This window comes from Emydura macquarii, unplaced genomic scaffold (genome assembly GCF_026122565.2).
Source record: "Emydura macquarii macquarii isolate MOO-44397 ecotype Brisbane River unplaced genomic scaffold, CSIRO-AGI_Emac_v2 contig_705, whole genome shotgun sequence".
Lineage (NCBI taxonomy): Eukaryota > Metazoa > Chordata > Testudines > Chelidae > Emydura > Emydura macquarii.
The window spans coordinates 9,207,199-9,219,266 of NW_027130842.1; the positions used below are offsets into that span (position 1 = coordinate 9,207,199).

The window sequence follows — 12,068 nt, forward strand, 5'->3', positions numbered from 1 at the left end:
TACATGCTAGTTAGTGCATGACATGCTAGAGTGTATTAGAACATACACACCAGCTAGTGCGGAAAGATCTTTAGTGATTTACCAAAGGTCATACATGAAGCTGGGAATTAAATCCAAATTTCCTGAGTCCCAGTCTTGTGCCTAAGCCACAAAACCTTCTGATAATAGGAGAGACAAAAGTTTGATCGTTAGTTGTTCTAGTAGCTGTTAGTTATAACTTGAGTACTTTAGTTATATATTGCTTTATGAATGGGCTGTATATAATGGCTGTTTTCTATAAGTAAAATTTCACCATGTTAATTTAATTTTCACTTCATCAATACAAGGTTGATAGTTCTGAAGAACAAAAGAACAAATACATTATAAAAATCAGCTTTTGTGATGTAGCTCAGTGAATCCTTATAAATGAGTGGTTTTAAAAATCTGTCAGTTTTATTGCTTGTGCTGTTGAGAGAGAATTAATGATTGGCTTATTTCTTTAGAAGAAACTTTTTGCGAAGAGAAACTTATTTACTTTACTGTGTATGGAACTGCAGGCTTTTTAGTTCTCTGTGATTAAAGTTTTGCAGTCTTTACATTTGTAGGCTTTTTAATTATATTACATGTGAAGCTAATGTGTGAATGACTGTCAGAATTTGAGACAAGTTGAGGATTTGCACAGGTCACTAGTCACATATGGTTGCACTTTTAGTACCTTGTTTTACATTTCTGGCATCTTACTTTGCAATTTTCAGTGTCACCCATGCCCCCTCCCCCCCAAGCAATTTTCTATCTACATGTTTATAGTGCACCACTTATTGTGACATCTAGCGATATATCCCTAACCATTCCAAAAATTGATTTTAATGTTGCTTGCTTTTTTTAATGTCAACCTTTTTTTTTAAAAAAGGTTTTATCTTGTCTTCTGCAAGATAACCCACAGTGTTATCCAAGATGATAGCTACACTTGAGTTAGAAAAGCATCTTAACAGCTGAAATAATCTAAAGAACTCTATAAAAGGCATTGCTTTAGGACTACTTTTAGGTTGTCCTTAAATGTACAGTATTTAAACCTGTATTTAATGTGACTGGCATAATCTTTCCAACCCTGTATTTTATGTGATTAACATAAAATATATCAGCATTTGAATGAATGACAGATTATCCAGCTATACCTGTCACTTTCACAGTAGAAAATTTATATATAAGTATAAAATCTTTTATCTTAATGTGGTGTTATTATAAATTACATCTTCTGCCCAGCTAATAGATTCCCTTATAATTCATTCCAATCTTCGGTGTTATAGGGGAAAAACACCATTTTAAATACAAGGTGCTGTAGTGATCTGCTTTTACTAGGACTTTTTTTTTTTTCTTCTTTTTTTTTTTTTTTTTAACGAAATAGACTATAATATGCATGCAGTGCATCCCTGGTCACTTGAAATTCCTCTTATCCAACAGTCTCTTCACCCCAAAGAGCAGAAAAGGATTAAAATGGCCAAGACCTGTTATATAATTAAGACTAAAATATATGTTTGAACAAATTACACTGTAATGCATCACATTTTCCTTTTTAACATACTAATTTGCAAAACTCAGTGTTTTACAATGGTCTCCCCATTGGTGCAAATTACCAAAGTTCTACTATATTTTACTTAAGGAAACATTATGCAAATTGTATATAGATAGTATATTGCTTGTAGTTCTCTATTTCCATAAGTCTGTTGCCCTAAATTTCAGAATATTTAAAGTGGCTTGTTTTTTTTAAATGTGTATATAATTTTAAAATCTGTTATCTTAATGTGGTATAATTATAAATTATATCTTCTGCCTTTTTTATATATGTCAATAGGATGATGACTTTGAGAGAACAGTGGCGTACACTAAAGTTGTGTAAGACTAAGCAGTTTGCATGCACAGGCTTTGTGTGAACTGTGTGTTAGTTACCAAGACTTTGTACAACCTCCCCCCACGTCAGTTTTGCTCTAAATTTGTTTAAACAAAGCCAAGAATGCAAACAAAATCCACTGAGTTTTGTCAAGTTTCAGGCGAGATCTTAAGGATGGCACAAACTTCAAAATTTGAATCTGAATTTCAGTTTTCTCTTCCCCAAAAGTTAATAGAATTTTGGATGTGGGGGTTTTGAGTCAGGTCCAATTCTAGTGGAAACACTGCTTAACACAAGGTTTCAATCTTACATTTTTTGGATTAATTGCTTTGCACTGAAATTGGATGTAATAAATTGTGATATATTAAATATTTGGAAAACGGCAATCTGTTATTTATAAAAAGGCCAGCACTATTGTATTTCTTTTAAAGATATATTTTATTTTTCAGCAAAAATGTCCAGAAAGTTAAGTTTGCCAACTGAGCTAAAGCCTGAGTTAGGTAAGTTCAAAAATAAAGGCTGACCTATATTGCCACTGTTTTATAGAATATGAGTAAATTTCCATAAAGTAAGAATCCTAACTTATCAGAAGAACAATAGTGTTGACAGGCAGCGGTCTTACTGTCTGACCTTTAAACCATTTATATATATTATTAAAATAAAATGGGATATAGCTTTCTATTATCATGCCCCTAAGTTGAAGTTACCTAAAATGCAGCCTTGCAAAACTTTACTTGCAGTCCTGTTTAGAGCTAATTTGTGTTAAAATAGTTATGTAAAATCTCAGTTATCATCCTAATGTAAGCATGCAGATTTGTGCCTATTCTGTTAATTTTTTATCTGAATTTTGTGAGGCTGCTGTAATTTTCATTATGTCAGTTATGCTGTGATGGCTTAAGCAGAAATATTACAGGAGGAATTTTAGCAGAAAAATTTCATGTCTGCTTGAAACTACATAACAGAGAAAAAATGGAAAATTAAGTTTTATAGACCTCACAGAAGATTTAAATTAAGGTCCATTCTACAAAAAGTTACACTGGGAGTTGACTATAAGCGGGCTACTAACCTGTTTAAAGCTAACATGTATAGAGAGCTAAGTCGATGTATTACTGTTTTATTTTAGGGGTTTTTTCCTTGAGACAGTACAGAAATTTCACAGTAAACATTCTAGTTGTACTGCTTGCATATTTAAAGTTTAGAAACACAAATGCTCATTCCATTCCATAAATGGAATAAAATAATCATATTTTTCAGCCCATTAAGTTACATCTTAAGTGAATATTAAATCCACAAATATAGATTTAATTTTACAACAACAATCCTATTTTGCTCAGAAAAAGAGACTGGAGAATTCTTATATAATACACACAAGAAAGGTACATGCAAATCAAAAGTCAAAGGGACAGAATTCAAGAGGTCATGTTCAACTCCCAATTTCAGTGAGTTACCAGGATTTTGGTTAGCTTCTCTTACTCTTGGTAATGGATCAGTTCAATTTTATCTTCAAAATGCAACTTAACTGGGGACAGTATGATTAAGCTACTTCTATATATTTGGTTTTCTGACTGCTTTTAGTCTGATTTTTCCTGATTTTCAAAGATGCTTGTTTATGACAGCAGAAATTAATCTGTAGCTAATCATATTTACAAATTATTAATTAGGTGTTGATATTTAAATGGAAAAAACCCTTGATTTGTTTTCTTCCCCAGTAAATATTAAAATCTGAACAAGCATCTTTTTGAAGTGTGCTGTGATCAGTAGCTGAAGTTAGCAGAACAAATTATTCATAGTGCATTACACATTATTTTCACTGGATATGACTCTGTAGCGTATTTTCTTATACTATATACTATAAGTAGTAACTTTTCAGATAAAGCTCAGTTAATAGATTTTCTCTTAGTGGGGAAAACAATGTAGCCCATTAATGAAATGGCTCACTGTGCTGTTCAGTAATGCCTTTATGAATAAATTAAATAGGTAATTCTGTTGGTTAAACCTCAATCCTGCTAGTGCTGCATAGAGTTGCCAACTGTAACTGTGCAGCAGTGAGGGCTCAAAAACAGCATAATTCAGGCCTAAACCAAACCATGATGTAAATTATACCATATTTTCAGTGATAAACTTGGTTTGCCTTTTAATAAAAGCATTGGGATATGCAAGCTGACGGAGAATTGATTTATCAAGAATTTAAAAATCACATTGATGCTTGAATACAAAAGAGAATCTCTTAAAAAAAAAAAAAAATGTTGATCCCTCTGGTACACATGTGTGCAGCTGATAACACATGCACACGTTGGTAGCATTTTCATTACAATATCTTTTTTATAAGGAGTTGCACAGTAACTTTGAAACTTTAAAATAAAATTGCTTTGTGCTTATGGTTTGAAATCCACCTTGTGGAGTTACATTGTTTTCAATCTTCTTTTAGTCAAGGGATGAAAAGCTTATCAATGTCACTTTTTATAGGATTCCAGAGGAAAATCTTCAACTACCAAATTCCTTGGTTTTTGGACACCAGTGCCATAGAACTTCTACATTTTTAAAGTGACCTATGCCAGAAGTTCAGGCTTATGTAGCCAGTCAGTCCTCCTTCCATCAATCTCCTAAAGCTGGAGAACATTACAAGCTATTTATAGGTCACATATCACAATGGTATTTGAATGCCATTACAAGCTTAAACTGAGAAATTTGTCTTTGACTAAGATAATAAAAGGCTTTTACTATTTGATAAATGACTGCTGTCCTTTGTCCCAAGCAAAAGATAAAACACTCACAATGACCATCCAGGACAATTATCTAATGATATACTATGCAGTTGAAGAGACTGATGCAATTAGAATACGGTGGGGAAAAGTGGAGGCAGAGGACAGGAGGGGAAATGTAATTAGGGAAAAATTTAGCAAATTGAAGTGATCAGTGGAGTGAAAGTTACTGCATGCTCAAATTTTAAAGAGCTATCTTTACAAAACATGCTAAAAATCCTAACCATAGTTTGTTTTGAAACTTTATGCTGTATTTTTCAATGATTTTTAAATAATGTAAACTTATTTCAGATGTCAAAGACAACTCCTTTAGTCGATCCCGGAGTTCCAGTGTAACTAGCATCGATAAGGAATCCCGAGAAGCAATTTCAGCTCTTCATTTCTGTGAGACTTTCACACGGAAAGCTGATATGTCACCATCTCCATGTTTATGGGTTGGGACTACTCTGGGTACAGTGCTAGTCATTGTACTGAATCTACCCCCAGGAGGAGAACAAAGACTTCTTCAACCAGTAATTGTTTCTCCCAGTGGTATGTACAAGACAGGAGATGGGCTGAATAATGTGGATGGTATTTTGCATTATTATTATTGAGGGCTTTTTAATGTGATTTTGTTTTGTCCCTCAATTACAGAATAATTTCATAAATAATTATACAATGTACACCGTACTGACCTAAACAGTGAGGTGGCTTAGTATTCTAGAAAGTTGCTATGTCACTTGCACATTAGAAATAACCTGATTATCAATTTTGCAAATCAGTGAGTTGTGAACTGCCAGTTTATAACCTGATATAAGAATACCAGGTTAATGGAGCACTGTTTGTGAAGAAAGAATGACATTTGAGTAGCCCTACTGCAGTGTTAACAGTAGCCCACACAGTTAACAGTACTACTGGAGGGAGACAGCAAGAGAATAATATTATTACAAGCTACAATCTTTTATTTATCTTGATCTCAACAAAGTTCATATTAGGTTTTCCCATAAAGAAAAAAGAATAAAAAATGATTGACTATATAAATTGAAATGGCTGGTACTATGTGCTAAGGATAAAATTTTTCTTTCAGACCCATATGGCAGATTTCAGCTCTAATATTCATCTTTCCCACAATGCATAGAAACTGTCAGGACCTGCCCCTTCCTGGGCACACACCTTGATCAACTCTAATGCCTTCGGGTCACTAGTACAGTCCTTTTGCCTCACTAAGCATCCTCTCAGCACATTTGCCTGTGAATATCTGGCTGTGCTGATTTTCTTACCTCTATTTCAAGGGTCCTCTAGATCCTTTTTCCTTTTTTTTAAAAAATCCTGATTTTTTGTCTTCAGCTTTTGGGTTGCAAAAACCACAAAACTTGTATTTAACCTGAGTAAACAACAGCTTTCAGTAACCCTTCTACTTCTTATTCCCAGAAGGAAAACCTAATCTTATAAAAGCCCGGCAGTGCTCCTCTTTCTGCTGTCTGACCTTCTCTGTAATCCTGCTTGACACAGTAACATTTTGTGATATAGACCAGGCTGGAGACTGAATAGACTGTCAGTCACTCGATCTGCTGTGTGGATCTAAGAGGAAAATTTTGACCTAAGTAAACTTTCCTATGTAGATGGTAAATCAAAATGTATCTAACTACATGTAAATAAAAATGACCCTAATCAAAAGAAGCAGTGCAGCAGAAGGATGCCTCAGCTTTAACACATGCAGGAGACAGCAATTGAGTTAATAACAATGGTGGGTGAAAATCCTCTTCCCTGTTAAACATTTTCTTTTGTAATCCCCTCATCACTAGTACAAAGGAAGATGCAAGAGAGCTTGCTCACTTATACCTAACCATGCCTAATTCAAAGAGGGAAACACATGTTGACACTTCTGAAAGTTAATAGAATTCCTCATAAATGGTATTAAACACATAATGTATTGATGCTGTGTTTAGGAAAGCATTAATGCCTATGAGGAAAAGAGCTGTGTCTTTTTAACGTTTAAGTTTAATACATGTGTTCCAGCTTCTTCCTCCTCTAAAAACCTCAGCTGTTCCTTTGCACTTTCTTATCGGTCTCTCTGATTCAGGAAAACAACCCTGTTTAAGAAGGTCCATGTACTTAATTTCAAGTATGTGCTTAATTTCCATTGTAGTCAATGGGACATACACACACTTCAGCCCACCGTCAAATGCCTTCGTGACTAGGGATGCTTTTAAGCACATGCTTAAGTGTTTTTCTCACTAAGGCCTAACATTCTGGACAATCTTTGGGTTTTACTGTAGAGGAGACAGAAGGCAAGTCTGAAGTTTTTGTTTGGGAGGGTTCTCTTTGTTTGCCAATTTTTTAAAGATAATTAGTGTGCAGTTCGGAAGACAACTCAGGAGAATTATTTTAGATATGTCAAATTCTATATTCTAGGAACCATTCTGAGGCTAAAAGGAGCAATCCTAAGAATGGCTTTCCTGGACACCACAGGATCTTTAGTTCCACCAGCATATGAACCCTGGAAAGAACACAATGTTCCTGAAGAAAAAGATGAAAAGGATAAATTGAAAAAACGGCGGCCTGTCTCAGTGTCCCCCTCCTCTTCCACTCAGGAAATCAGTGAAAACCAATATGCAGTGATATGTTCTGAAAAGCAAGCAAAAGTTATCTCACTGCCATCACAGAACTGTGTTCATAAACATAACATAACAGAGACTTCTTTTGTTCTTCGTGGAGATATAGTGGCATTGAGTAATAGTATCTGCCTTGCATGTTTCTGTGCCAATGGACATATTATGACTTTTAGGTAAGATCTATTTAATCATGATTTAAACATTAAAAAGAAAAATTATAGTCCCTGCCACCTCCTACCCTATCACCCAATCCACCCTGTTTCCTCAATCCACAGAAAAAACAAAAAGATTATATTCATTGATGATGATGATGATGATAATAAATGTGTAAGAAAAGTAATATCTTAGGGGTGGAGGTAATTTGGTGGTTGGATAATATTGAACTTCAAATTTATTCCTATATGAATTAGGTTCAAGCTATAGTTAAGATGAATTGCTAACAAATAATGTAGCATTAATTCATCTAAAGTAAAATATAAACTTGCATTATTTAAGTTTTCAACGATGAAATCCATAGTTTACTTTATTTCATGATTTGTTAAAAAACTTGTATAAAAAATTATGCATTGAAAGCCAAAACCTGCTCTTCGTTACCCCATTCCATGTTTTGAGGGGTTTTATATTTATTTTTTCCCCTCAGTTTGTTCACTTGTGTATTTTGATTGATTGATTTTTTGCTTTAATATTCTCAGGAATTACTTTCTTCCCAACAGCGTTTGCAGTAACATGGACTATCTATCTGTCTAAAATATTGCACAAGAAAAAAGAACACTAAAAGAACATTATTAAGTCAAGAATTCAAGTTAGGAAATGTCAGAATTAAGGTTGCTTTTGTAGCCTTTATTTAGCCCCCGTGAATGTATGCATTATGATGCAATCTTTAATCACATCTTTGATGACATTACTTACCTTAGCATGCACATATACAGTAAGTCACTCCCAATCCCTTTCTTTCTTTCTTTCTTTCTTTCTTCCCCCACCCACCCCTCCCTCGTGGGCTCCCGGTCCCAGTTCTCATACCCCAACTCCCCATCACCTTGCCTAAACAGCCCCAGTCTCTTCTCACAAAGTCAGCTCCCAATCCTAATTTCCCTATTCTCACTAGCCTACAGTTCCACTTTCCGCCCACCCCGAGGCTTCTTGTCCCAATCTACTGACCAAGCTTATCCCTCCAGGTGTGGCCCTTGCCCCCTCCCCCCCCATAGCATTTGAGTCAGGAAACTTCATCCATGCTGCCTGGCCCCTGTAGGAGGAGCATTGAGCGCACAAGAGAGAGAGGCTTTCTGCTCTCAATTCTGGTGCCCTTACCCAGGACCCAGCCCGGCCACTAGTAACTCAAAATACAATTGTGGGGAAAGACTTGCTTATCACAGATTAAATCTTCATAAATTTTAGTACAAAGGTCTAGCACGTCTCTGCTAAGCATGTGTGACAAATTTTTAAAGGCTTATAAATTGGCCGATTTTGGCTAGATTTTTAATATTGTTATTAATAATGATGTTTATTACAGGAGTGTATAAAGGCCAACCAAAAGTATGGCCCCATTGTGTTAGACACTGCTAGGCACTAGAGCATCTCAAAGGGTACATCTACAGTGTATCTGGACGTGTACTTATCTACAGCGTAATCTGGACATAACTATGCTAGTTCCAATTAAGCTGCATGCTAAAAATAACAGTGCATGGGCAACAGGATGGGTTAGCTGTCCTGAGTACAATCCCATCCAAGACCCTAGGTACATACATGAAGCAGCTAGCCCATCCTGCTATCTGTGCACCATAGCTACACTACTCTTTTTAGCATACTAGCTTTATCAGAACTTGCATGGGTATGTCTGCCCAAGCTGGAAATCACACCTCCAGCTCCAGTGTAGACATAACCAAAGAAAAGGTTGCCAGAATATTTTAACATGGGAAAAGTATATATTTTCCCTTAGCCTCATTCTCAGAAACTTTTGAACCATTTTGGCTTAAATTAAAAACAAAAAACCCAGCCTGCGACAGATACCGGGCATAGATTGGTTCAGCCAAAATGGTTAAAATTGGGCAAAGATAGAAGCAACTGAAAATAGGGTCTTATGACATAAAGTGTCACATAACCAGCCCTGTCTATAATTCTAACATACAGCCAGAAGAGACTCAGCATGCAGGAGTTGATTCTGTTAATCTTATCATCCAGTCTTCTCCTAGTCACAAAACATAACTATTTCTAAATTAACAACTTTATCCAAAATGATGGCTAATTAAAATATCAACATGTTTGGAAATAGATCAGTTAACTTGAAATATTTAAAATAGATTGAAAAAAGATTTTCCTTCAAAACCTAAAAACTTGTGTGGTACGCAGATACATAGTAAATTATATAACTTTAATGTATTTTAGGGTGTAATAAAAAGGACTCATTTTGTATTGATTCATATATCCTCTTTTATAAACCTAGTCTGTAAAAGAGGGATGTAAACGTCTGGCCTGGATCCAGTACGCTTGATGAATTTGTACACTTGATGAATCCAGTACACTTGATGAAATATACAGATTGTGCTGAATCTAAGCCTTCATTTAAGAAGCGTGTAGCTCAGGGTTGCAAAGAAGCTGTTCAAAATAGTAAATGATAGTGTTCTCTCCCTCAGTGTGCAGACAGGCTAAAAATATGGCTCTGAGATGTATGAACTTCTCTATCCCCAGTAACTCTGAAGTCCAATTATGGCACTTTAATGTCTGCATAATTACTGTTTTTCATTGCTGATCATTTAGCAGATATAAAGAGAAAGCAAGCAAGAGTGAAGCCCATAGGTAGTGGGAATTAGGAGTTACTACTGAGGATATACAAAGGGAAGAAATGAGGACATAAGGAAAATGGAAGAGAGGGAGATAGTGATAGGAGTATGGAGAAGGAAGAGAAACAAAGGACAGAAATAGGGATGGTCCTAAAGGTGAGCATATTTTCCCATTAAGTGATGCTGAACATGACACAAAAGTATTCAACAAATAATAAATAGCAGCTTCAGTTAGTACATCACGACTATATTCTACCCTTCTTCTTTGTGCAAACCTCACACTGACATCAGAGGTAAATATTCCTAAACTGGTATTCTGGATGAAACTGAAATTTTACAATTGAATGCCCTGTCTATAGAGGGAATGAAGTACACCTATAAAACATATGGTGCTATTACATATGGTTTGACTATGTAAATTGGTAAAAAATCTAATGTTTTATGGCTTCCATTAATTGGCAGCACTGTTCTGTTTGTTGGCATGCTGCACAGTTCATCACTTAATATTGCTAGCCTCACAACTCGAAAATCCTGGGGGAGGGGAATCATGATTTGACAATCATAATGATATAATAAAAAATATGAAGCTTTAGCAGCCCCTCCTTTTCCTCACCACCCCCTTCCTCCTCTATCTCCTTCTCCTCTCCCTTAAAATTTAATTGAGAACTTAATTGAGATTGTGTGTGGAGACATGTATGTATAGGATTACACTTAGAAGGTACCCTTCCCTCCATAATCAGTTTCTGGGCTGTTTGTTTAGTTGCCTACTAGTGTGTGTTCAACATATTCAAGTAATTCTTGTTTTAAATTTTGCAGTTTATTATTTTGGGGTTGCTGTTTTTTAGAAACATGGTATTTGTAAGTTTTCAGGCATTTCTTACTTTGTTCAATCATGTCTGAACTTGAAAGTCATAGAAAATTGTTTTAAATTTTATGGGAAATTTGCCTTTAAAAATAGCCTTCCTAGACCACTGTTGGCTGTGCATAGTGTTTGTTATTGAACAATTCCATATAGATTTCACCCCCATCATTCCCTGCCCCAAACAGCTTAAATCCCAATTAAACATAGATAATAGTCAGAATATATGTAGTACATATTTTTAAATTAAAGTTTCTACAGCTAAGGCCTCATGGAAGATGTGTACTTGAAGGAGGACAGGGAAGTCTTTTGAACAAGAAGATGGAGTTTCAAAAGTAGGGTGTAGCATGAAAAGGTCCCAAAATGAAAGAGAAGGTTAAACATGGAGGCCTAAGAGCATTTGGGGGGGGAAGGGGTAGGATAAGTTTTGTAGATATAAGCAAGGAGAGATTTGTGCCAAGATTTTGAGATGAGGAAATCTGAATTTGTGAAAGGCCAAGAGTAAGTCAAAGAAGGAAATCCCACTGTCTGCCGCACTCTCCTCTTTATAAACGGATCCAGTTTTCAGGTATTTTGCTGGTTATCTGTGGCATTAGCTGCATCATTATCCTTCATTCTGAAAATAGGCACATAAACGGTATTTCTCAAGTAAGCAAAGATTTTTTATTTTTTTTTAAACTGGCTTCTCATCAGTGAAACACTTCAAGACTCTTCCAAAGAGTCAATGTCTTATTTTTTTAATTATTCTTACAGTCTCACTAAAATGTCAGACAGACATTATCAGGTATCAAAATAGAGTTGAGCTTTTTGTAAATTATTCTTCTTGATGTGACAGGTCCAGAACTTTACATACCTTCCATCCTACTCCTCTAGACAAGATGTTTAGGAGTTCAGATAAACAGGGTAGAAAGAGGCTACTCACAAAATAGCCCTTGTAATGAGGCTGGCAAACCACCAAGTTCTAATAGCTTAGAGACCATCTGTTGTGAAGCAAGGTTTTCCTAGATCTGCTTAAAAGCATTTTATAGTTAGATTCACACTGTTTTTAATTGTTCTTGGTTCAGTTTGTTTTCCCTATAACTGTACAAGTATAGATATGTGGAGACTAAATTATGAGAACTACGTGGTGCAAGAAGGTTAACAAACTCTGTAGCAAGTCAGTCATTTTCTCTCTACTTCTCCTGAGACTTGAATATATTATTTTCATTG

The 12,068-nt window shown here is 35.4% G+C and overlaps 1 protein-coding gene across 2 annotated transcripts in view; it reads left to right on the forward strand.

Moving 5' to 3' along the window:
- Window positions 1-12,068, forward strand: part of STXBP5 (syntaxin binding protein 5) — a 166,954-nt gene that overhangs the window by 141,296 nt on the left and 13,590 nt on the right. Inside the window, exons 23-25 of one of the 2 annotated variants that reach the window (XM_067542368.1) lie at window positions 2,299-2,367; window positions 4,921-5,160; window positions 7,024-7,396. In XM_067542368.1, coding sequence (XP_067398469.1) covers window positions 2,299-2,367; window positions 4,921-5,160; window positions 7,024-7,396 — 682 coding nt within the window. The remainder of the gene's footprint in view (window positions 1-2,298; window positions 2,368-4,920; window positions 5,161-7,023; window positions 7,397-12,068) is intronic. The other variant, XM_067542372.1, reaches the window with a different exon arrangement.